This window comes from Falco rusticolus, chromosome 10 (assembly GCF_015220075.1).
Source record: "Falco rusticolus isolate bFalRus1 chromosome 10, bFalRus1.pri, whole genome shotgun sequence".
Lineage (NCBI taxonomy): Eukaryota > Metazoa > Chordata > Aves > Falconiformes > Falconidae > Falco > Falco rusticolus.
In genome coordinates this window covers 1,863,728-1,887,808 of record NC_051196.1, presented here as the reverse complement: position 1 = coordinate 1,887,808, position 24,081 = coordinate 1,863,728, and the positions used below count along the sequence as shown (strand labels likewise).

Below are 24,081 nucleotides of genomic sequence, written 5' to 3'. Positions count from 1 at the left end.
CAGATGGGAGGTGGATGCTGGGTGCAGTGATGCCTCTACCGATGAGCCTTCCTCCGCAGCTGCAGTGAGGGATGCTCCTGAGGGCAGAAACTGCTGGAGTTTGTGTTTTCTAGGTTGGCCTGGACCTGAAGACCCCTGTCTCCATTTGAGCTCACCATCTGGGGGACATGTATGTGCCGGAGGTGGGTGGGGACGAGGGCTGGATTGGCCTGATCCTTGTTACAGCTCTTCCCAAGCCCAGCTGCTTACTAGGTGCTGGCCCACAGCCATTACCTGGGAGCCCAGCTGAGGGCAAAACCAGCCGGAGCCTCTGCCCTGCACCTCCGCTGTGCATTTCCAGGAGTCTCACTGTGGACTTGCAAGGGGGTAGCTCAGACCTACAGGCCATCACACATTGTCACTGCGATGTTCACTACCCAAACCATCTACCTCTTGACGTTTGAGAGGGACAAAGCCCAGGACCCAACCTTGCCCACACCAGGGCTTTCTCCTTCTTCCACCTGCTACAGGGGAACCCCCCTGCAAGACACCAGCCCCCTCTCAAGGACACGCTCTTCCTTCACTGGCATCTGCAGCACAACTTGCACGATGCTAAAGGTGGTGAAACAGGAAGCTTGCAGCAGCAGATTTGCTGCTATCTATATAACATCTGAGGGGCGCCTGGAAACTATTGTCAGGGCCATGTCTGTATCAGCCTTAAAAAACCCCAGCTGGAAGGGGAGGGAGCGCCTGGGCTGGGGGAGGATGGGAGCTGTTTGGCCTCCTGTCTCCATGGGATCCCCTACACACATAGACTCCGTGTGCTGTGGCTGGCACTGGTGAGTATTTCCAGCTACATTTCCATCTGCCTCCCCTTCAGACCCATGGAGATAGGGATCTGGGGCATCCCACGGGAGCGATTACCTTTCTGCCTCTCCCAGCCCCTGTGCTGCTGTGAGCCTTGGGGCTGCCTGTAGTGGCTCCACAGGTTTGTTTTTAAAAAAACCTTGGTTGTGTTGAAATATTTTACACGGGGAGGAGCTGCAAATGCTTCCCGTGTGGTAAGTGAGGTTCGAAGAGCATGCTAATGATGGGTGGCTCACTCTGGGATTGCTTTTGCATGCACTGTCAGCAGTGGGTTGTGGGGTGCAGGCTCTTTCCCCCCTTCATTCCTGAAGGACAGAGCTGCTCCCAAGCCCTTGCAGGTGAATGGAGCAGTGCCCTTGTCCGCAGATGACCCACTCTGTGTCTCCAAGAGGATATTTTATTAGGGGCCTTGCAGGTGGATGGCTGCATGCAGGGAGCCCAGGCTCCCCACAGCCTTGAAGCCCTGTCTAGTGCGGCTGGTTGGTGGGAGGAAGAGGGAGAGGAAGGCTCCCTCCTTGGCACTTCCAAGGAAAAGCCCCTCCCCGGCTCCTCCGTTCGCCCACTCCATGGGTAGAAGCTGTCCTCCCCCTCCCCACCCCTCCACCCCTGGTGGCTGCCCTGTCCTCGGGGGCTGCCTGCCCCAGCCAAGGGAGGTGCACAAGGGGCTCTTGCACATCATTGGTCTGAGAAGGTCTCCATGCCCTTAAAGAGAAGGTGGATTTTCTGCTGAGCCACCCGAGAAGCCCTTTTATACCTCCTTACTCAGCCAGCTGCCAGCAGCTCGCCTGTCCGGCCAACGGGACTCTGATTTTCTCCTCCAGACTTGGGTGAGCTGTTTTGCATGTCTCTTAATGACCCAGCTTGCTCTTAGGGGGTGATGGGGAAGCAGATTCACTCACCTGAGTTTTAGGGTGATAAATACCAGGTGGAGGGTGACCTGCTGGGAGAAACGGGTGCTAATAAAGCCTCCTCCATCCTTTGCCTGTTGGAAGGGGTCTGTGCGTCGGCAAGTCTCCCTCTGAATTTTCCAGTGACCTTTTTGGTTTTATGCCTTCCCCTCCCCTGGCTGGCTCTGCTTTCTGGCTTGAGTGGCGAGCGGAGCCGAGGCTCCCTAGCACCGACCTTCCCAGCGCCATAGGACGCAGGATCCTTGCGTGCCATAACGCAGCGATGCTGCCTGCCTACACCGCTTCCTCCAGCTCCCAACCCGGTCCTCGCAGTGCCCTCCTCCCCAAAAGCACCCTTGGACAGGGTCTGAAATCCAAGTTTGCTGTGTCCTCCCCCAGAACAGGTGATTTAAAGCCCACGTTGCAGGCAGCGAGCCGCAGCCTGGCGTCCGTCCCCTCGCTTCCTCAGCATCGCTGCCACCAAAGCGGCTGTGTGTACGCAGGGCAGGGATGGAAGTAAAAATAGCTGGCGTTCCTGGGCCGCCCTGTCCCTCAGCTGTAGCCCAGCCACCTGCGGTGGCTTTTGCTTCGCATCGCCCTGACCTCCCTGAGTCACGGGGGCTGGCACCGGGAAAAGGCTGCCGTCCGAGGAGACAGCTGCAGCTCCTTCTGCAGCTCCCTGACCATTTTTAGAAGCACTTTTCCCCCCTCCTCTCTAAAGTAATGTGATGGGCCTGCACATTTTCCAGGATAAAGTTTCCTTGGCCCTGCAAGCTGTGCCTCCTCCCTCGGGCATGAGCCCCCATTAACACTTTGCCTCCCGCCGGAGCCTGCCAGGTCTGCCGACGGCTGCTCAGGACACTGCCTGCTCTGCCGGGGACTGTCTCACCTTGGCCTTGGCCAACACTCCTGCATCCTTCCATCATGAGATAAGAGCAAGAGCTATTGCTCTGCTGGAAAAGTAAAATCCTATTTACGGGGAAATAATTTACAACAAAATAAAGGTGCTCTTCCATCTCTTCCCTAATGTGCTGTGTCATACCTGTAAGATTTCCACTCAAAGGAAATGCAAGGAATTGTGAGGGGAAACTCTTTGTGCCTTTACCAACTCGACAAGAGCTTTCAACCCTGTTCTACATCGCCTGCGCTGAGGTCACTGCAGCAGCCCCCCTGCCCCGTGCAGGGGGTGCATACCCTGGTAGCAGCATCCCCTGGAGTCCTCCCTTGTCACCTGGGGTGGCTGCCAACCTTCCGCAGGCTTTGGGGTGTTTCTGGTTCATGAAGTGAGGCAAGACTGCATGGCAAAGGGAGGCAGTAAACTGAAAACAGCTTTTTCCTCTTCTTCCTTCATTGCATAGAACGGTTTCTTGGGGGTCAAACAAGAGAAATACCTGCAGGAATTACCGTCACAAATCTCTCTTCTTCTGGCTCAGCACCAGTTGGTCTGGCCCAGAAGTCCTACGATGCTGAGGTCTGTGTGGCTGTGAGTGTGCACATGTTTGGCCCTCACCCACAGACTGCAGCCTAGTTCCCTATACGACAAAAATTTGGGGAAGTTGGGAAATAAGACCAAACCTGTTCCTCTTTTTTTTTTTTTTTTTCTAGAGGAATCTTGCTTTGTTTTTAAACCCAAGAAAGTCACCACCAGCATGAATAATTGTGAACCTTTTTTATTGGTTTTCATTGCAGGCTCACAACCATCTAAAGCAAGATGTCTGAGTAAGTTCCCATGTTTCTGTCTCTAATACATTGTTGGCATTTAAAAACTTTTGTTCAACCGCCGACTTTTTACTCGTATTAAGATTCCTTCGCTTGTTTCCAGTTAGGATGCTAACTGCCTTTCTCTCTCCTTTCCCCTTTCTCTTCCTTCGCTTCCTTGTCCATCTGCTTTTCCTCAACAGTGATGAGGTAAGTGTGTTTCACCGGGGTTTTTCCTTTAGCGATGCTCATGGTATCATTCCTGGCTTCACCGTTCCTCCTTAGGAGGAGCTGCTGGGTGTGTGTGTGTGTGAAGAATGGTTCATGGCAAGGCTTTCTTGCTGACTCCTGGCAAAGATGGGAAGGAGGAGAAAAATCCCTTTTGAAGGCCTTTTCTGCCTCCTGGCTTGGGGTTAGATGCTTTTTTTCCTCCTTCCCTGCTTCCCCAGCCGGCCACGAGATGGTGCTGGGAAGGCGGTGGTCCAGAGCCACCTCTCCTCCATCACCCACCTACCACCCAGCCCCAGGTCAAGCATCCTCTCGCTCTTCCCCACACCCAGCACCTCATTTTCTGCCCACCAAGCACTGCCAAATCGCATCTCAAAGGCAATCCAGGGAGATCTGGATCCAGGGGAGCATAAGCAGGGTGGAGGTCGCATCCTTAGTACATTCTCCCTGGCTTCTGGCAGAGCCAGAGCAGTGATGGGCTCAAAGCCCAGGGGTGGCTGGAGAAAGGCAGGGGAAAGTGCGGGAGGGTTGTCAGTGGCTGTCAGTGAGCATCTCCTCTCAGCGTGTGTCTCCATCCTGCATCTCCGCTTGGCACCTCCCGCTACGTCCAAAACACCACAGGCTCAAGGTTGTCCTCACTGAGACAAAAGAGGACTTCAGGGACCCACAGAAACTCCCCAATATGGTGCTGACGTCCAACAGGTGCTTTTATTCCCCAGCAAACCCAGTGCCCCCAGAAAAGGCTTGGAGGGAGCTCTTTGCTGAGGTACCAGTTTTCAGATGGAGAATAAGCCCTGGGCTAACGGCACTCAAGGGATCCGCTCTGTTGTGGCCCGTGCCTGGATTCATACAAGCAAAATCCTGCTGGTTACTGGTGCTCGCATCTCTAAGCTGGATGCCTCTTCTCTGCAGAGTCCCCCAGCCCTGCCAGGAGGACCGCAGCCCCATTTGCCTATGCAAAACATGTGAGATTTTGTTACGTTTCGCTCTGCAGATCCTTATCCACTTCCTCCTCTGTGCAGCACAGACTCACCGAAATGCTGCTTTCTACTCCCCCGCCACAACATCAGATGTCAGGGTGTGTTTCCCCCGTGCTGGCCATGCTCAGCCTTGCTCGGTCCTCTGGGCAAAATGCTGAGGGAGCAGCTGCAATGCAGTGGCACATCGAAGTTGTGGCTTCCTTTTATAAATAGGAGACCTGTTGCTGCTGTTCCAGCACATCACGGGTACAGAAGGACAGGCTTGGTCTTCCAGGCTCCCCAAATTGTTTCTCACCTGGCATGCCAGGGTGAAGCCAGTCTGCACCTTGCAGCGTCGTGGCTCTCCATCTCTCCTGGCCAGAACAGCCTCCAGGCCTGCAGACCTTCCAGTTGTGTCTGTCCTCCAGCTGTGAGGAACCCCCTTCAGCATCACGTGCACTGGGTCTTTTCAGCTCCAACAAATGACACGAGAGATTCATGTTTTCACCTGCCTGGCCATCCTTCTCACCAGATGTGCCATGGACTGCTCAGAAGTAAAACCCACAGGTCCCGAGTGCCCGGGGGCATCGGGGCTGTTAGCAAAGTGAAGCACATGTCTGAGTGAAGAGGAAATTACAGAAAAGGCCAAAAGTCTCAGGAAGCCAAGTTTGAAGTTATATGCACATATCTTCATCATCCTCATTATCTTTTCCTGAGGCGCTTGGTAGGTTTTAGCTGGCAAAGCTGGGTTCAGCAGGGAGCTTCACCTTTGAGTGCCGCTGGCTTGGGGACCAACCGTGTGTCAAACCGTCCACCCCAGCTGGAGCCTGGCAGGGCTGCAGGTCCTCGGCGGGATGCAGGATTGCAGGGGGAAGGGGAACGGGAAGGGGAATGGGCAGCTGATAACCTGCTTTTCTCTTGTTCCTCCTTCTTGCAGAAAAAAAGGAGGGCAGCCACGGCCCGTCGGCAGCACCTGAAGGTATGTGGCACTGCTGGGGCTGGGCGAGGTGTGTCCTGACCACATCCTGAGCCAGCCAGCTCTCATCACTCTCCCTCCTGGAAGAGGCCATGATGTACAACGTGCCCCCCTCCCCCCCCTCCCCGCTCCTTACTGGGTCCCCACCAGTATCCCTTACCTGGAGATGCTGGTGTTGATGGAGAGCTCCCCAAGCTGCCTCTCCCATCAGAGCTCTCTCTCTTTTGCCGACCCCCTGTCCCCGTCCCTTGCCTCCACCCCATGCTGACCATCCTCCTGCTGCCTTCCAGAGTGCTATGCTCCAGCTCGCTGCCACGGAAATAGAAAAAGAAGCTGCTGCTAAAGAAGTAGAAAAGCAAAACTACCTGGCAGAGCATTGCCCTCCTCTGTCACTCCCAGGATCCATGCAGGAACTTCAGGTAGAGACTTCTTTAACCCTTTCGCTGTGCCAGAGCAGAAAAAATTTGGCTCCATCAGTCAGCCTGTTGGTTCTACAATGGTCTTCCCATCTTGTCCCCCTTCTCACCCCGGGTGCCCTGGAGCTGGCTGGGTTGGAACTGGCTTGAGAGGCAGCTGGAAACAAACAAACAAAAATGAAAAAAGGGTCTGGCTGGCAGAAAAGCTGTGTTTCTAATGGTGTGTTGAGGCAGCATTTGCATCCAGCCAGAAGCATGGAGACCAGGAGCTGGCCTGCAAGCTGCCCTTTGCTACCTGCCCTCGACACCGTCTGGTTTTCTAAACTGAGGTCTTTCAGAGTCAGGAGGGAGGAGTCATGTGTGTGGGTCCTAGCAGTCGACATCCCTCTGCTTTTCCTCCCAGGAGCTGTGCAAAAAGCTTCATGCCAAGATAGAGTCAGTGGATGAGGAGAGGTATGACACAGAGGTGAAGCTACAGAAGACTAACAAGGAGGTGAGTTTCCCCTGGAGCCATCCTTCAGTGGAGTCTCCAGCCCATCCTTCGTGTTTCCCTGCATGGCTTGGGTCCATCTCATGAAACCCCCGACCCGTTCTTTCTCTGTCCCCCTGCATTTCATCCCCCCACAGCTGGAAGACTTGAGCCAGAAGCTCTTTGACCTGCGGGGCAAGTTCAAGAGGCCACCCCTGCGCAGGGTGCGCATGTCTGCTGACGCGATGCTGCGGGCCCTGCTGGGCTCCAAGCACAAGGTCTGCATGGACCTCCGAGCCAACCTGAAGCAAGTCAAGAAGGAGGACACTGAGAAGGTACTCCTGCCCTCTCCCCTCTGCCCATATGGAAGTTGGCCCCTGTTTTTCGGGGCTCACGCCCCACTGTGTGATAGACAGGGTTGAGTGTAAGCCTTTCTCCATAATGTTTTTCCTGCTCAATATTTCCTCCTCTGGCACTCACGATGGTGAAAAAGGAAGGTGCAGCCCAAAAAGATGTACAGCATGGGTGGAATTGGGCTCCTTTAGCTGCCACGGGGTTTTTCATGGGTGGACAGGTGGAGAGCCTTGCCTGGGTGGGTTCTCACCCTGGTGGGCACCGCTCACACCCCTGTGCCCATCCCTCCCCCAGGAGAAGGATCTCCGTGATGTCGGTGACTGGAGGAAGAACATCGAGGAGAAGTCTGGCATGGAGGGCAGGAAGAAGATGTTCGAGGCTGGCGAGTCCTAAGCACCTGCCTCTCCACACTCATCCTCCGCTCTCTCCTGTCCCCACTGTACCCCCGGGCTCGAGGGCACCGCCTGGGTGCCATTTCTCTCTGGTTTTGCAAAGAGCTGCATCCTGGCAGCAGCGGTGTAAATAAAGCTTTGGTGGGAGAGCTGGGTGTTGCATGCCTGGGGGACCAGACCCTGACCTGTGCCATGGTGCCGGCAGGGTCTGACCCTGCCGTGGGGGTCCTGGTCTGGACAGGGAGGCTTTGGCAGGGACCGTGCTGTGGGGATGGGGATGGGGGACCTCTGTGCTGTTGGTCCCCCTCTGAAGCTGGGGATGCTCATCCCCCTCATTGCAGAGGAAAGGGTGAGGCTGTGGCACCAAGCTCTGCTGGCATCCTCGTGCCAGGCTGTAACACTGGCTCCTGGCCACCTCGGTAAGAGTCCGAGCCCTGGGCAGGTTGTAGAACCTCCACCCGTGGTGGCAGCAGCAGGAAGCTTGGGGAGGGAGCAGGGCCAGGAGCGGTGCTGGCTGGGGGCAGGAGCAGACCCTTCGGCTCCATCGTGCTTTCAGAGGTGTGAAGCCAGGGCGAGCTCAGCAGCTCCTGCAGCAGCACCCTGGTCCTGGGGCACTGCAGGGCGCTGTGTTTGGCGCTGCTGGCTGTCCCCAGAGTGGTACGGGCACTGTGTTTGGTGCTGCTGGCTGTCCCCAGAGCAGTATGGGCGCTGTGTTTGGCGCTGCTGGCTGTCCCCAGAGCAGTGCGGGCACTGTGTTTGGCGCTGCTGGCTGTCCCCAGAGTGGTATGGGCACTGCAGCTGGCACTGCTGGCTGTCCCCAGAGCAGTATGGGCACTGTGTTTGGAGCTGCTGGCTGTCCCCAGAGTGGTATGGGCACTGCAGCTGGCACTGCTGGCTGTCCCCAGAGCAGTATGGGCACTGTGTTTGGAGCTGCTGGCTGTCCCCAGAGCGGTACGGGCACTGTTTGGAGTTGCTGGCTGTCCCCAGAGCAGTATGGGCGCTGTGTTTGGAGCTGCTGGCTGTCCCCAGAGCGGTACGGGCACTGTTTGGAGTTGCTGGCTGTCCCCAGAGCAGTATGGGCGCTGTGTTTGGAGCTGCTGGCTGTCCCCAGAGTGGTACGGGCACTGCAGCTGGCACTGCTGGATGTCCCCAGAGCAGTATGGGCGCTGTGTTTGGAGTTGCTGACTGTCCCCAGAGCGGTATGGGCACTGCAGTTGGTGCTGCTGGCTGTCCCCAGAGCGGCGTGGGCGGCAGGGCCAGCAGTGGGTCACCCTGCTCCCTGCCGTGGTGGGGATGTCCGTACCCCTTGCTTTCCCCTTGGGTTAGCCCAGAACTTCCTGATTTCGAGCCACCGGCAAGACCTTAAAATAGTCCTAACAGTTTTTTAAAAAAATGAAACCCCCCATTTTGCCTTCCCTCTGCCCCATCCCCCCATGAAGCTTCCGGCACAGCTCACTTCTGCCGAGCGCAGGAAAAGTGAAACGCAGCCCTCGCACCCGAGCTGTCCGTGGGGCTGCCGCGCCAGCCAGGGGAGAAGATGTCAGACTCGGAGGGGTGCCAGAAGGGTGCAGAAGGTGTGAACCAAGTGGGAGATGAATCTCCTGGGGAGAGCGAGAGGTGAGGCCTGGGGACCCAGTACCCCAACACCACGTCTGCCTCCCGGGAAACTGGGAGGCTGGAAAACTGGGGGGGTGGGGTGGGGTGATGGTGGGGAAGGAGGCTGCGTGGCCGAAATGATGATGACCCATGAGGCTGGAATGGGTCAGATGCTCTTGCAGGCTTTTGACAAGCTCCTCCAGCTAGGGAGAGGCTTAGGCTTCCTAATGGTCTCATCTTTGAACTTCAAAGCCCCTGGGAGGGGGTTAATTAAGCAGGGAACCGCAGCTCCAGCAGCGGGCAAGCTCAGCGAGGGCTCTGGTGACCTGGACCTGCTCCATAGCTGCATCAGCTCCATCTCTAAGACCAGTGGGTGATCTGCTGCCTCCCCTCCTTGCAGCAAACGCCGGGCACATCTGCTTTCTTGCTGTGTCCCCTATGTCTCTGACCAAATTAAGCTGGCAATGTTTTAGGCTAGCTGCTGTCAGGTTGTACATCACCCTGTGACTCCGCTCTGCTCTGTTGCTTCATCAGCAGAGATCGTAAATTCTGGGGTCTGTTCACTTGAAAAAAACAGCTTTCCATAGGGGTTAGAGAGGAGAGATCAGCAGCAGAGCCCACATCTGTCTGTGGTGGAAGCAGGCAGAGATAAGCTCGGCTGAGGTGTATCACCCAGAAGTACTTAGGTTTGGACTGGATTCAGGCTGAGCATCCAGGGAGCTTGGGGGGTTGCCTGATTTTTCGCCTCCAACTTCAAAGCTTGCATTAGCATTTCCCTCCAAGGCTTCTGAAAGCCAGCGCAGTTAACGTCTTCGATAGGAAAAAAACCCCAAACCCTTGAGTGACAGCGAGAGGAGAAAGGCGCATCACCTCCTGTCACTGCTGGTTGCAGTAAGTAAGTGTTTTGGCTGACACCTGACAGCAATTAGCCGTGGCTGAAGGCTTCACTGGAAGCTTCAAAAGGTGCTGGAAGGCTCCGTGCGCGCTCCCTGCCGAAACAAAGGGGAAGCCTCGGCTGCTGGGGGAGCACGGGGGCTTCTCAGCACCACGGATGCGGTTCCCAGCGCCGCTCCAGCCCGGCCGTGGCCTGCCGGCGGGCTCAGCTGGCCCTGGGGGGCAGGGGGCAGGCGGGGGTGGCCCAGGGCAGTGGGCACAGGTACGGCAGGAGCTGCTGCTGGGGCAGCGGTGGCTTGTTCCCTCCTGCGTTCCCTGCCTGAGCTTCAGCTAAACAAGAGGCAGCAAGAAGGACCTGCAAGGGGTCGTTCGGCAGCACTCCGATGGCCTTTAGAAACGCGTTTAAAAAGTGCGTATGTGAACAGTGGCAGCAGGGCGGCATATCCTCCCTAGCTGCATTTTAGAATTTTAATGGAATGTGAAACTTGATGGCAAAAGTAGCGAGAAAAATAACTTCCTTTTGTTTTTTTCTGCAGAGAATTACTTTCCCTCCCAATTTAGGTAATAGTTTCATGTGCAGCTCTAAACTTCTCCTGTTTTTACTTGTGCTGTATAAATACTTGCTGGGCTCTGGTGATTTCCACTCCCAAAATGGAGGAAGGAAGTGTTTACTCGCTGCTTGGGGCTACCTTTTGTCACTCTGTGGCTAGCTCAGCTCTCTCATCCCCTCTCCCTGGGGACAAAGCTCTTTGCTAGCTGACCCGTGTATGGATGGAGTCAGAACAGTGCTCCTAAGGCAGCTTGGGGCATGCTGGAGGTGTGAGCAGTGATGGAGCTGCCTGGAAAGTAAATCCCAAGGCTCCGTGGTGTAAATGCACAGTGAGGAGATATGGGGAGAAAAAAGGTGCTGGGTTTGCTTAAGCAATGAACCGTATCTAGCTGTGCACGTGTATACAGAAGAGGAGCTTGCATTAGAAAATGTCCTAGAAATCCTAATTTGGGTATAGCTTACTCTGTTTCCCCGTACAAACAAGGACATGCTGGCAAAGTCTTGGTAACACCAGTGTAACACCACCTGAAGCAAACTGGTGTTACGCTCTCTTCCACGGCCTGGAGCTGTTCTATAGGAAACCGCTGCGGTGTGAGCCTGATGCGAAGCCTTCCTGCAACCAGCAAGAAGCTGGGGGGGCTCTGGGGAGGTGGCTGCTTGGGGTGTCCTGTCTTGATGGCGGGAGGTTGGGAGCCTGCTCGGTGTTGGGTCTGTCACTTGGAGCGCTCCCCACGGAGCTCTGGAGGCTCCAGCAGCCCCTGACCTGAGCTGCTGCGCTCTTGTCTCTCACGGATGCTTGCACCCGTGCCACAGCGCCGCTGCTGCGCCACGTCTCTCTTGCCTGTGGGGTCTGAGAGGAGAGATGGGCTTTGCCCAAATTCCCTGGGGCTTCCCGGCCGGTGAGCCGCCGGGAGCCTGGGCAGCCCATGTATGGTCACCGCCTGGGGACAGCCCTGCGGCGCGAGCCCTGGGCTTTTGCTTTGCCACGTCTGTCCCCAGCTGTCCTGAATTCTCCACATCCTTAGAGGAGTCTCGAGGGTCCTTGCTGGGATGACTGCTGTTGCTAAGTATACCCGTGGCTGGAAGGGGGTTGTCTGGGGAAACTGATATGTGGAGAGTCTTTGGACCCCTCAGCACAGCGGGTTCCTTGGGGAGGGATGGCTGATCCTTGCTCGGGGGTTACCGGTCCCAGTTTGACCCAGCTGGGCTCATTGAAGTGGAAAGATAGTGGGGAAACGAGCAGGGGAGGGCCAGATGGATAATGTAATGAAGCTGGGCAAGACTTTGTTTCCAAATTGGATATGGATGCCCTGGCAGGGGCATTAGGGATAAAGAACAGTCTCTAATGATAGGGAGGTATCAGGTGCCTTCACTGCCCCTTTCTCCTTGCAATAAAAAATAAATTAAAAATAAAAGCCTGCCTTGCCTCTGAGCTTAGTTTGCAGTGTAAAGCTATGGGTGTGGAGGTGTGTGCATCAAAGTAGGGGATTGCCCAGCAGCCTTTATTTGAATTGCATTTTCTTTAAACCACAGAAGACTCTTTGCTGGCTGGAGGGCTTGCTGTTTTAAAACTCGTGGGGTGAAGTCTGGCTCCGAAACTTGTGGAATCCCTTGCCCCTGGACATTGGAGAGGCCTGGCTGTGGGGAAGGCTGGGCTGGCTGTGCCTGGGACCACGCTGGGGGCTGCCAGGACAAGGTTTTGCCAGACCAGCATTGCTGGCGTGGGGTGAAAAAGCACATCTACTGGCTGCGGTGGTGCTGGGGCTCCCGCTGCTCTGGAAGAAAGGGGGCAGAGGCACAGCCCAGCCTGCACCCCTGGGGTACCCAGCCCCTCTGTCTGGGGTGGGGGCAGGCGTCCCCCGGCTGCATCCCACGAGGGGGCGAGCTCTGCTTGGCCTGATTTGTTCAACAGCACCGATAATCCGCAGCACTGAGGAAGGCGATGTCCAGGCAGCCTGGGGGCACGGCAGGGCTTTATCGCTTGGTGGAGCAGGCAGGCATCCCTCGGTGCACATGTCACCGAGGGAGAGCTGCTGTCAGAGGGTGCTGTGGCACTTTGGTTCAGGGAGGATCCTGGTCTTGGGACCCCTCAGGGTCTGTTTGCAGCCCCCCTGCCCACACGGGTTAAGCTGTGTGGACTTTCCCAGGTTTGCTGCAGCTGACACAGGATGAGTGCTGCTCCCTGGGCATGGCTGAGCTCAGCCTAGAGATGTGCGAGGTGTGCGGGGGGCTGGTTTGGGAAGGTGGCAAGGGAAGAGGGCTTTTCTTCTACCCCCTGGTCTGGGCGTCCTCCCCAGCATGGGCGTTTTCACGGTTGTGCTGCTTCGGAGGGTTTCAGGCCTTTCCCAAAATCTGAAAGCCCTTTCCCTAGCAGTAACTGGAAGTGTAGAAGGTGGCAGCAAAGTGGTTAACCTTGGCATGCCCTGGGGATCCTGGGCCCCTCAGCTCTGACCTCCACTGACCCCGCTAACCCAGCCCTGGAGATGCTCTGCCTGCATCCCCCCCTGCATCCCCTGTCACATCCCTCACCCCCATGACCCCACGCCCAGCTGCAGGGTCCACACGGCAGCTGAGCGGGCTCCTTGCTGCCTCGGTGCTCTCCCCAGCACTGGGCTTGCTCCCAGCCAGGCACTCATCCAGCCTGGCTGCAGCCTCCAGCGGGACGCTGACTCGCAGCTGGGCAGACCTCCTGGCCGGGAGGTGCTCCGAGGCCTTGGTCGTGTCACGTTTTCGTTGGGAACAGCTTTTTCTTTGGAGGTGGCCTGAAGAAAGTTGTTGCCCAGGTGGGGACTGGTGGCCACCAGGCTTCGGGGAGTGTAATCTGGCTCCAATGGATGGTGCAAACCTGTTGTGGTCCTCAGGGGCTCGGAGGAAATGCCGCAAGGATTTGCTGCTCTCCCTGCAGCTCCCCAGTACAGTCTGGCTCCGTGAGCCTGGCCGGGGAGGACGGTGCCTGGCGCAGGCGAGGGAGGGCTCTGCTCTGCCCAAGGCAGCACCCAGCTCGTGCAGCAGTGTTGACCTCCCATGGCTGTGGTTCCTGTTCCCTTAACATGAGTCCAACAAGTTCCTCATCATGCAGAGTCTTTGGGTTCACTGAGGAGGTGCTCTGGCATCCTTTGAAGCCAAAGGCATGGGGTATGGGTTCTCGTGGGGTGGTTCTGTTCTCCTCAAGCCCTTCACAAGGAGAAACGCAGATCAATGCGAGGAAGCACAGGGGTGAATTTGTATGATGGGGACTCGGGGGCCTCCTTAGCCAGGTTGTGTTCTGGATCATGGTCATCTGGTGTGTGGGTCAAAAATATGTCCTAGGAGGTCCTGTGCATGCTAGGAAGGCAGCTGTCCTGCACGGCACAACTGCAGTACGATCAGTACTAGAACAGCACCTACAGTGCCCAAGCAAGGTCAGGGTGTCACCGTGGTGGATGCTCTGTAGCTATCCCAGTAGCTCCTGCCTCGGAGCAAAGAGGACAGGTTATCTGTACTGCAAGGCCAGCCAGTTGAGCCTGAGATGTTTAGGAAGGGGAGGGGATGCCCTAAAAGTAGGACTCACCCACTGTGGACTGGGTACCCAGAAGAGGTGGCTTGTCACATTGGGCCCATGTGACATCTACCAGGCTTTGGCAGGTGTCTTAGGTAACCCAAGCCATCCTCAGTGGCACTTGACACCTATGTTTAGGCACCTGAATTGCTCGCTGATTGCCCAATATTTCCTAGGAAGTACAGGACACTGCTGAGATTTGAGCCGAGCTCTCCTGAGGCTTGGCCAGGGATCTCAGCCTGTCCAGGTGCTCCACAGAGGCTCAGTCGCGAAGGGGTTAACCAGCCCTGCTTGGAGCCCGTGTGTGTTTTCCTTGCCAGTGTATCCATCCTAACACACACCAGATGTGTGAGGCAGCTGCTGGAGTGTCTTAATCCCAGGTTTCGGCACTCGGAGTGGTCTTTCTCGCAGGCAGGTCTGCAGTGGTTTTCGGGGGGCTCCACCGCTGCTCGTGCAGTGCCTGGGCAGGGAGGCCAGCAGCCCCCGTCCTCTGCAGGAGAATTTGTGGCAAGGCGGGATGAAATATCTTCTGTTATTTGCTGCTTGAAACAAGTCCCTCCTGGGATGGGCTGCTGGGGCTGGCAGCAGAGCTGATGCTGATAGCTCTGTCTTGAGTCAAATGGGGTGAGTATAAACCCAGGAGCTACTTGGGCTCACCTGTCTCAAAGGAGCAGTGGTGGCTCGTACGGATGGGTAAAGATGAAGGTAGATGAGCAAACCCAGTTGGAGTTATTAATGAATGGAAATGGCAGCCAGTGGGCTTCTTGATTGGTGACTTGCACCCAGTGGCTTAAAAACTCGGAGCCACCTGGGAGCGACCGGTCTGAGATGTGCAAGACTGTCTATTTGGAGCTCAGTTGAGTTGGATTTCTCTTGCTATTGCACAGATGTGCAGACCTGAATGCTTTTCTACATCAGCACCATCCCACCGCCTGCCATAAATCTGTGCCAGTTTGCATCAGCTGGAGGTCTCCGGTTCTTTTGCTTACACTCTCAATTTGAAAATGCATCCTTTGCTAGGGGTTAATTCTGCATTACGAGAACCTTCTCTCCCAGCTCTAGGTGTATGTTGCTTGCTGCAGCTAAATAGACAGTATGTGCAACGGCTTTTATCAAGCCCTTGCCAGACAGTTTGGAAAATATGATCTCTTCTTCTGTGCTTGTGCATGCATGTGCTTTTCTGCTGCAAAAGCAGTTTCCAGTGAAAGCTTGCTCCAGAGCCATTAGCATCGAGAAACGCTAAACTATTGACAGACCCCCAACAATCACAGCCGCCAGCCGTTTGGGAGTGGCAAAGTTCTCCCCCAGTAAAATTGATGGCAGTAATAATTTCCTCTTAAGAGAAATGCTTCCTTGCAGTTGCCACTTAGCTTCACGTACCCAGAGCCGAGAGCAGTGTGCCTGAGCTGAGCTGCCCTGAAGGACAGACTAATGCGGTACAGGCTGCGCACCCCTGCTGCGCTGCGGCTGCTCCTTCCTCGGGGTGGCATTTGTCCCTTCTGCTGCTTCTCCGCTCCAGTTGCCGTTTTCCTGCATACAGCCTTAGCCGTCCCTTGTGGAGAAAGGCTCATCTTGACTTTTCTTTGGGTCTCACTTGGGGACATTAATGACTCTCCTCCCTCTGGATGGAGGCACTTGTTGGTCTTCAGATGTCTTGGATACGTGACGGTACTTTTGCCCACCCTTTCATCGCAGCTCCCACCCTTTGCCCAGCTTGGTGAGGGAGCCATGGGTGGATATTGGGAAGTTGAGATGAGATGCCTTTCCCCAGGACAAGGTGCAGCCTGAGGTGAGGATATAGCCTGGAAGCAGGAGCTGTCAGATGATGCTTGGGGGTTCCTTCTTATCCATTAGTCTACCCTGACCCCAGCCAGAGTAACCAGCCCGGCAGCATGAGGCAGGGATTGATGGTTGCTAAAACCGCCTGCGTTGCACAATGCGGTGCTACATCACAGCCCCAGGCCAGCTGCAGATGAGCTAATAAGTTTATATCGGGCAGAAGCTGTATTTCACTTCTTGAAAGCTGTGCCGCGCTGGTCAGCTGAGCAGTGTGGCTTAGGCACCGGGCTGTTCTCGCACAGCGCTGCTACCTTACAAATCAACCAGATGTGTTGCTTGGCTTTGGGTGATGCTGAAATGCATCGCACAGAGGCCACTTGGTGAAAGAAGGTGGTGCCTCTATTACAGGTTGCTCCTCTCTGACATTAAACACGGGAGAGGTCTGAAGGTGTCCGCGGCTGCCCGGTGTCCATCTAATCCACCTAGCCAAAGCGAAGGTCACTCCATTTATTTTCAATGGACATTCAAAGTTCAAATTCCTTCAGCAGCTTTCCAGACCTTGGTGAGCAAAGGCTAGTGACGAGGTGATGTGATGCTCTGAGGCGGCCTTTTTTAGTCATTTCCTACAGCATCTGCCGGCGGTGGGACAACCTCCTGGCAGCAGTTCCCTACAGCTTATTCATCCCGGCAGGAGCCCTTTGTCCTGCTTCTTGGCCCTAAGGTGGAGAGGCATCCCAAAGAGATGGAGCCAAGCTCCTCGGGGCCAGCAGTTCTCCTCTTGTCCTGTAATGACCCTCCTGCGTGGGCTGGGAGTGTCTTATCTGCAGCCATTGTTTTGTCTTCCTGTCTCTTTCCCAATGGCTTTGCTGATAGAACCTAATATATAGATATGGTGCCTGGTGCTGGCTGCGGTAGCCACGCTGGCTCGCCATGCCGGACCAGCTGCACCCCTCCAGGGCTTGGCTGAGTCACTTGGCCTTGGTCCTGGTCTGTAAAACCCAGATGGTAGCTCACCGTGCAGCTCAGGTGTATCCCTCTGCGCTCGCGCAGCACCCAGCGCAGCAGGGGCTCTGATGTCCTTCAGCTGTGCTGGGCTGCCCGGTTAATGCTCACACCACCCCTCTTTACTTCCCTCCCCTGGCTTTTTTAAATCCAGCTTTTGAATGTTGCATTTGGTTCCTTCTCCCTCAGTCCCCTCATCCTTTGTCCTCGTGTGTATCACCCTTGGAGCAAAAGCACCTTCTCTTACAAGGCTTGTAAGCTCGTGTCTTCCCCTCCCTGGCAGGGGAAGTGAACTCCTGGGATATCAGGTTTATGGATGTACCCATGAGGTGCCCCGGAGGGAAGGTGCCTCCTCCATTCTGTGTGAGGGTGAAGGCAGCCGTGGGGTGGGTGAAGAGGGATGCGCCTTCTAGACCCAGCTTCCTTTCCCTCTCATTTTTGCCTCCTTGCATGTCACAGGAAGAAAGTCATCGCTGATCCCAAGCCAAGGACTTCAGACTTACTATGACACGGTGCTTGTTGACTCTTTGGACCCAGCCCACAATTATACATGTTCTTCGTGTTGTTCCTCTGAGCGCACGAGCCAGGCAAAAGCTCTGGGCCAAGACAGCCCCCGCCTACAGCACCCCTTCCCTGAACACCCATGGTGTCACGCGTTGGCTTGGGAACGTCCCCTCCTGACCCACAGCCTGGGCAGAGGAAGGCTTGCTGGGGAGCATCATTGGGACTGGGCTCCTTCCCCTGCACCCTGAGCTCATCGCACAGACGAGATGCCCTGACAGCATGTTTCTGGCACTTGTAACGAGCTGTTCTGGTGTGAAGGAGATAACGCGCTGCTTTTGGCTGCTAGACACCCTGTTTCCTTGGGATTGTCTCTGGCTGCCTGCTTTGGCCTCTCTGGCTGCTCAAACATGAGTGCTTGGCAGAATGAGCTGGACTGAGCTAACCGGGAGTTAGGGATGAAGGTGAGATGAGCAAACCCTATCCATCAGGCTTAATGTGGAAACCACACCATCGATGCAGCTGCCGTGCCAACCGGTGTGCCCCTTTCACTGAACTGGGGCTCCCAGGGGGCTGGACCAGTGCTGACATCTGCCAGGTTGGTTTCAAAGTGGGGGTTGCATGTGCATGGTGAAGAGAAGTTGGGGAGGCGTGACGATAGGGAGAGAGGTTTGGGGTGGCAAAGGGAAGGAGGCACCACTTCAAAGGCAAAACAAGGAGACCTTATCTAACCCCTCGTCCTGGGGGGGCTGCTGGTGGAAGCACAGGGTCTCTGGCTGAGACAGGGCTGCTTAGTCCTTGCTGAAGAGGTGAGACTGTTCCTGCAAGACCATCTCCTCTGGGTGAGATCCCGACACTGACATGCAGGCATGGACCTCTGGAAACCATGCTGGCAGCTGATGGCACCTATAAAGAACCGGCTCTGGAAGTGACTGTACGTCAGGGCTCACGCTGACAGTGCTCTGCATCCCAACAGTACTGGAGATTAAAATTGCTTGGGCTGCATTTCTTTGCTAGCAGGACTCGAGTCTGTTTGTTTCTTCTTTTCCTAGACCATGTGTTAGCCTCCAACTGATTTTGCAACTAGTCCTACATAGCAGAGTGATTGTGTAATTAACGGGAACTGGTGCGGCCCTATCTCTCTGGGACTCCCGCCCTCCTTCCTGCAGCGATGGAGACAGACTTGCTGCCTCCCGACGTGTCACCTTCTCGGCTTCCCCTGCTGCTGGGAAGAGCTCTGGGAAGCTCTCCGGTGCTCTGCAGTGTGTTTCTGGGTGCTCCACGCATCCCTGCTCCTGTAGTGGGGTGTGGTTTTGCTGCAGAGATTTATGGTGGTTCTCCTAGCTTAAACTGTGCCAAAAAATAACAGTTGAATTAATTCTTTGTTTTTCTTCCTGCGTCTGCTGTACTCCTACCCGCTTCCTGGTGGGACCGGGAGGTTCGTTTCTGTGAAAGAATACAAGCAGCTGTGGGACTGATGGTGACCTTACTGTTCTTGGATGCGTGGTATGACTCAGACCGATGCACCTGGGCTCGGCAGCGAGTGAGGGAGGCCAGGGGAGAGAAGGTGCCTCTGTTCTGCAGGGCGATGGTGTGGGTTTTCTCCTGCACTGCTCTTTCTTCCGTGGTCCCTCAGGCCCAGCCTCTGTGCTTTTGAATAGTGGGTTGAAATGCTCCCCACCCCACGGAGATGGGGACAGTGACTCTGTCCATGTGTCACTTAGTACACAGTTCCCTCCCCTCTTGCAAGCTGTGAGTTTAGAGTGTCCTGCTCTGCTCTCCTCCCCCGTGGTCCAGCAGGACCCTGCTGACGATGGAAGAAGGATGCGTTTTCTTGCCATATCTGATGTCTTTCTCCAAGATGAAAGCCAGGAAGAAGGGCAGAAAACCTTCCCCAGAGGTCAAGCAGCACAGCCACCTTGTGCAGGCAGGAGGATTCTCCAGGCAGAGCTCAGTACCAGGAATTTCTCTTCCCGGAGCAATGCAGAGCTCAGCCTGCTGCCTGTTGCAGTGTAGGGACCCTTTTCCTCACTGCTTTCACTTCTGGTATTTCCAAATGATCTTAGCACCTTACACCATAAGAGCTAATGTCAAGACCTCTCTCTGGTCCTGGATTTCATCACCCAGGCGTGGTTTTTGTCAGCCATGAAGGCCCCCATCTCTGAGAGGCAGGCAGTCCTGCACTTGGGGTGGAAGTCTGCCAGGCGCTTGCAAGACGAGGAGCTCACACGCTGGCACGTTCCCGGAGACAACCCGGCTGTGGAGGCAAGGCGCTCTTGCTGGGGGAATCAACAGCTTTTCGCTCTGCCTGTTTCTCTGGAGGATCTCACCTCCAGTAGGTACTGGTGTGCCATCGCCTCTTTCCCGCCCCGCAGCCAGCAAGCTCCTGCCTTCTCCTGGTGACAGGGCTGCATTCCGCCTTGCCCCTCCTCAGCTCCTGCGGATCGCTCGGCATCCCTGCCTGAAATAAGAGTGCTGCTGTGATTTCATCTAGTCCCCAGTTGTTGCTGGCCCATGGCTGCCAGATTTGTCTCTGCCTGCCAAGGCACCTCCATCTTGCACCCTTGGCTGCCCTGGACCATGGGACTCACTGGCAGGTTTGGGCTGATTCTCTCAAAAAAGAAAACCCTATAGGTGCCTACTTCATCTCAGGTCTGTGGGCAATTGTGGTGAGGTCAATAGGAGTGTTCACATGCTAAAATCTAATTACTCCTGTAAGTACTTGCAGGGCTGGGACAGGCTCTTTTTCAGAGACGAAGACCTTTTGTGGTGGATCTCTTGCATCTTCTCACCAAATTTATATGGAAAAAATGCAGTGTGACAGCATCTGAGCAGCCCACAGAGTGAGGCCAGCATCAATGTCTCTGCTTAGCGGTTTTTGTTGTTCCTGATCACTTAGGGGGTGCTTAGTAAATAACTGAAGAAAAATAAAAAGCTGTTTTGAAATGAAGAGACAGTGGGAAGGAGGGAAGGCACTTCCTTCTGATCTGGCTTTAATGACCTTCCTTTTTATTAAGATTTCTGGGTGTATTTCACAGGCACTTCCCCATTTCAGCTTACCAGGCGGCAAGAAACACTTCTGCAGAAGTGATTGAAAAGAAACATTTAAATGAGATGAGAGGGACTGAAAGCAGGAGGAGGGTAAGGGGCTAAGCAGGCTGGTCCCATCATAACTGCTCCCATCTCGGAGACAGCCAGAGGAATTGTCCCCCTTCCCGGGGGGGAGCATGGGCAGGCCATGCCATGAGCACCATGGTTTGCGGGTATAAGGAGGGCTGGAATTTGCTAGGTACAAGTGCAGGCACCTGCCAGTTTGCTAGAGCAGGAGATGTCATCCCCAGAAAAGGCAGATGTGGAGCAGGAATGTGAGTTAGGGAAAAATAGCCGCTTTTTTTTTTTTTTTTCCCAAGACTGCTCCCATGATGGGGTAGCATGAAGAGCAATTAGCTGAATGCATGGCAGACGGGCATTTTGCTTTAGCAGGTGGCAACGTTGTTAATCCTTCACCAAACACTCATGCATTTCTTTCATCTCCTGGAATATTAGTGTTTCATGGAGGTGAGCCAGATTTTTTTCTTTTTTTTTTTTTGCTTTTGCTCAAGTTGACAGCTGGGGAAACTGAGGCACGGGAGAGTCGGTCACTCGAGGAGGTGAGGAGGAGGTGTGAGAGCAGAAGCAGGGTGCCTGCTGCTTTCCTGCCCGGGGCTGCAGCCCGGGGGCTCCCCCCAGCCCAGCCGTTATCTCCATCCCAGGAGAAGGTTTCTCCCTCCCAGCACGAAGCCCCTCGGGCATCGGTGTCCGGTGGGTTCACCGGGGGCGCTGGGGACCCGCGGGGGGTGAGCCCTCGGCCCGGGGCTGCTGCCGTGAGCGGGGCAGGGGCGGCTCGGCGCCCTCGGAGCGCAAGTGCCCCCCGGGGCTCTGCTCGCGAGCGGCGCTGGGCGATGGGGAAGGCAGTGGGAAAGGTGGAGCGGGGAAAAAAAAAAAAGGGAAGGGGAGGGGGGTGAATCAGGGGAGGAGAAGGGACTGGAGAGGAGGAGGGAGGGCGAGGAGAGTTACAGCGAGGAGGGCGAGGGGCAGGGTGGGAGCGCCGGGCTTTGTGTGGCGGGACCCCCGCCGCGGCTCCCCCGTGACACTTCCACGGGGCGGAGGGGGAGGGGGAGAGGGAGGTGGAGGAGCCCAGCCGGGGGTGTGGAGCGGGGGGGCGAGCAGAAACAAAAGGAAACCAGCTGCAGAACTTCCTGAGGGCGGGGAGGGGGCGGCGGAGCGCGCAGCCGGGCGGGCGGGCAGCTGCCTGCGGCGCTGGGGAGGGGGCGGCAGCCGGGACCCTGCCCGCCGCTCGGCCGCGGCCACCATGACCAGCGCGGTTTTGAGGAGGAACTCCAGCAAGCAGGGCCTGCAGAACCTCATCAGGTGAGAGCCCACCTGCCGGGGGGCCGGCTCCGGCTGCGGGGGGGGGAGCCCGGGGGTCGCGGCGGGCAGGGGACGCGCTGCGCAGCGCCCGGCTCCGCGTCCCTTTGCATCAGCTCGGTTCCCTCCTCAGCCCCGTTCTCCGGCAGATGGAAGAAAAATAGATCGGGGGGGGGCCCAGCTCCCCCTCCCCAGCGGCAGTATGAGAAAAGCAGATGGAACTTGCTGATGGCTTTTCCAGCAGCACGCACCGCTGGGGGAGCTGAGCACAACTGCACCGTGACGCTCACCTGAGCCGGCGGGGGGCCCGGCCCCCCCCCTCGCTCTGCCACGGCTCGCTGTGCCTTTTTGTGTCCCCTGAGCGCCGAAGGCTTCTGCTTAGAAAAAGGATTATTTATCCGTTCGTGTATTTATTTATTTAATTATTTGTTCGGGGAGGAAACGTGCGCTGTGCATGCCGCGATGTGCGTTTTCAATTCAGAGATCTGCGAAGGGCCGGATCCTTCCCGGGCTGCGCGCTGACCTAGCTCCTTCGGTTTAATCCATCCCCACAGTGCTCCGACCCTTTCTTTCGGAGTACAATTCCAAAGGCAGGGAGGCGGATGGTTCGGTTGGGTTGGTTCCCCTTGTCAGCCGGGGACAGCCACATTGTCTGCTGGCCCTGGGGTTCGCTTCCATGTGGTCACTCGGCTTTTCCCTGGGGCTGGAGATGCTGCTCTCCTTGGGAAAACCCGGCTGGTGGCTCCAACTGGGCAGCAGAGAGGCACTCCTCGCCTCTTTCTCTTCCGTGGGAGCAGCTGGGTGGGTGAGGGATGGCATTAAGGAGTGACGGACCCGCATCCTGCGTCTTGGGCACCTCTTGGCTCCCTTGTGCTTGCCGGTGCCTGCTGGTCTCCCGCTGGGAGGTGGAAGATGCCAGCATGGGGGTTGTTTGGACAGCCCTTTTCCAGTTACTTTGGGATTTCCCTAGCTGGTAACGCAGCCTCTAAACCTCACCTCTGACATGAGATTCTTGCCTTGGAAGTGAAACTGGCTCCTACAGCCACCCAGTCCCTCCCACCATCTCCCAGGGCCCATTCCAGACCCAGGGGTGCCAGCAGAAAAGCTCCTGCTGGTGACACGGGCCCCTGGGATGGCAGGCGAGCAGGAGGAGCTGGCTCCGCTCTGTTCATCTCTGGTTTGGCCCGTCACGCATCTTCCCTGGTCTCAGCCTGGAGGGGCTGGGGTCTCAGTTACACATCCCTGCTTGGGAGCAGGGCTCAGGCAGGGGCTCGCGAGGGGTAAGGAAACCTCCACGTGGGTGTGCAGCGCCCAGGGGTGGGCTCCGACCTGGGGCCAGCTGGTACCGAGGAGGGCCAAGCAAGTGAACTGGGGTGGGAATCACCTGCTCGCAGCCGGGCGGCAACTTATTTTGCGAGGTGGCAGGTCGGGGGGAGCAGAGGGAAGCACATGTGCCTCATACACAGAAAAGGGGTGTCCAACGAGCTGTCCTTGGCACAGCCCAAGCCAGGGGTGTTTTCCTGCCCTTAATGGTGTCTCCAAGTTCTTCCTGCTGTGGATAAGGGACTTTTGGTGTCCCAGAGACTCACAGGGGCTTTTACCAGAGGAACTCTAAGATGACATTTGTCCCGAGTGAGGTTATTACGCTGAAGCCGGCTGAGGTCTGGCTATGTGGTTGTGTTTCCCAGTCCTGCTTACAGACAAGGAGGGAGGTGGAGTGTGAAGATGCGTGAGGGATTTCATCCATGGTTTGCACCCAAAAAGCCCACTAATGCTCGCAGGGGTCAATAGAGTAGGCACGATCTGCTCCAGGCACAGCACAGCCTGTTTTGCAGTTGTGTTTTCTCCTGGGGCCATTTCCCTCCTAAGCCTGGCCGTGGGGCTGGCTCTGCAAGCCCTGCCACCTCGGGTGTGGGAACAAGCTCCTTCAGTCAGGGGATGGCTCGAGGCTCCTGGCTTGAGGATACGTTGCTGGCAAGATTGCCGTGCTCTGTCTTTTGTCTGTCCCAAGGTGACCGCAGGCAGAGCGGTTACACTGCATAGGTCCTAGGCTCTTCTGATGTGCCCAAGTGCATCGGTGACCTGGAGCACAAGAGTGAAAATGGCTGCTCAGAGCCAAATTTGTGAGCACCAGGGATTTCGGTGTGATGCCAAGATTTACCTGGCCGCTCCTGCTGCAGAGCGTCAGCAGGGGAAGACAGGGAATTACCTTCTCTGAGCATCGCTTAGCCAAGGGAGCTGCTTGCTGGGCTGTTCTGCAGCTGCATTAAGGGACCCTGAGCTGGAACCAACCTAAAAGTATTCTGGATTTGGTTTGAAGAGCTGAGTCCCAACACTCAAGCATCCAGCCTTGTGCTTGAGGGAAACCCCCCAGCATTTCAGAGTGGCCCAGGCCGGCGTGTGGCGGAGTGCCTGGCGGCCATCACCTGAGCATCGCTCCCGGGAGCCAGATTTACGTGCAACGGCTTTTCCACTGGCCCTGCTGATGGGTTTAGCACAGGCGGTGCTTCGCGGTGGGTTGCTGTGCTTGAGAGCGGTGGGCCATGTCGGAGGCTCTGCCTGCTGAAGCGCTGAGTCAGCGCTCTGGGA

At 56.3% G+C, this 24,081-nt stretch overlaps 2 protein-coding genes across 4 annotated transcripts in view; both read left to right on the top strand.

The window, feature by feature from the left end:
- The first annotated feature begins 1,579 nt into the window (after nucleotides 1-1,579).
- On the top strand, nucleotides 1,580-7,374 carry TNNI2 (troponin I2, fast skeletal type). Of its 2 annotated transcripts, none has more exons than XM_037402515.1 (8): nucleotides 1,580-1,673; nucleotides 3,423-3,452; nucleotides 3,635-3,645; nucleotides 5,556-5,597; nucleotides 5,885-6,013; nucleotides 6,414-6,503; nucleotides 6,638-6,814; nucleotides 7,128-7,258. In XM_037402515.1, the coding sequence occupies exons 5-8, from the start codon at nucleotides 5,891-5,893 to the stop codon at nucleotides 7,224-7,226; spliced, it is 489 nt and encodes a 162-aa protein (XP_037258412.1). In that variant the 5' UTR covers nucleotides 1,580-1,673; nucleotides 3,423-3,452; nucleotides 3,635-3,645; nucleotides 5,556-5,597; nucleotides 5,885-5,890; the 3' UTR covers nucleotides 7,227-7,258. The 2 variants fall into 2 exon arrangements, with proteins under 2 accessions (XP_037258412.1, XP_037258411.1); XM_037402514.1 differs by having other exon boundaries at nucleotides 1,582-1,673; nucleotides 3,635-3,641; nucleotides 7,128-7,374.
- Nucleotides 7,375-8,686: 1,312 nt separating this feature from the next.
- The window catches only part of LSP1 (lymphocyte specific protein 1), a 51,037-nt gene continuing 35,642 nt past the window's right edge, over nucleotides 8,687-24,081 (top strand). The window contains exon 1 of one of the 2 annotated variants that reach the window (XM_037402689.1): nucleotides 8,687-8,842. In XM_037402689.1, coding sequence (XP_037258586.1) covers nucleotides 8,763-8,842 — 80 coding nt within the window. In that variant the 5' untranslated portion in view covers nucleotides 8,687-8,762. Of the gene's footprint in view, nucleotides 8,843-21,332; nucleotides 21,496-24,081 lie in introns of those variants that run through there. The other variant, XM_037402690.1, reaches the window with a different exon arrangement.

Coding starts and splice junctions, on each gene's coding strand:
- TNNI2 (XM_037402514.1), top strand. Junction 5,598..5,884: donor CCCGTCGGCAGCACCTGAAG/GTATGTGGCACT, acceptor GCTGCCTTCCAG/AGTGCTATGCTCCAGCTCGC. Junction 6,504..6,637: donor TACAGAAGACTAACAAGGAG/GTGAGTTTCCCC, acceptor ATCCCCCCACAG/CTGGAAGACTTGAGCCAGAA.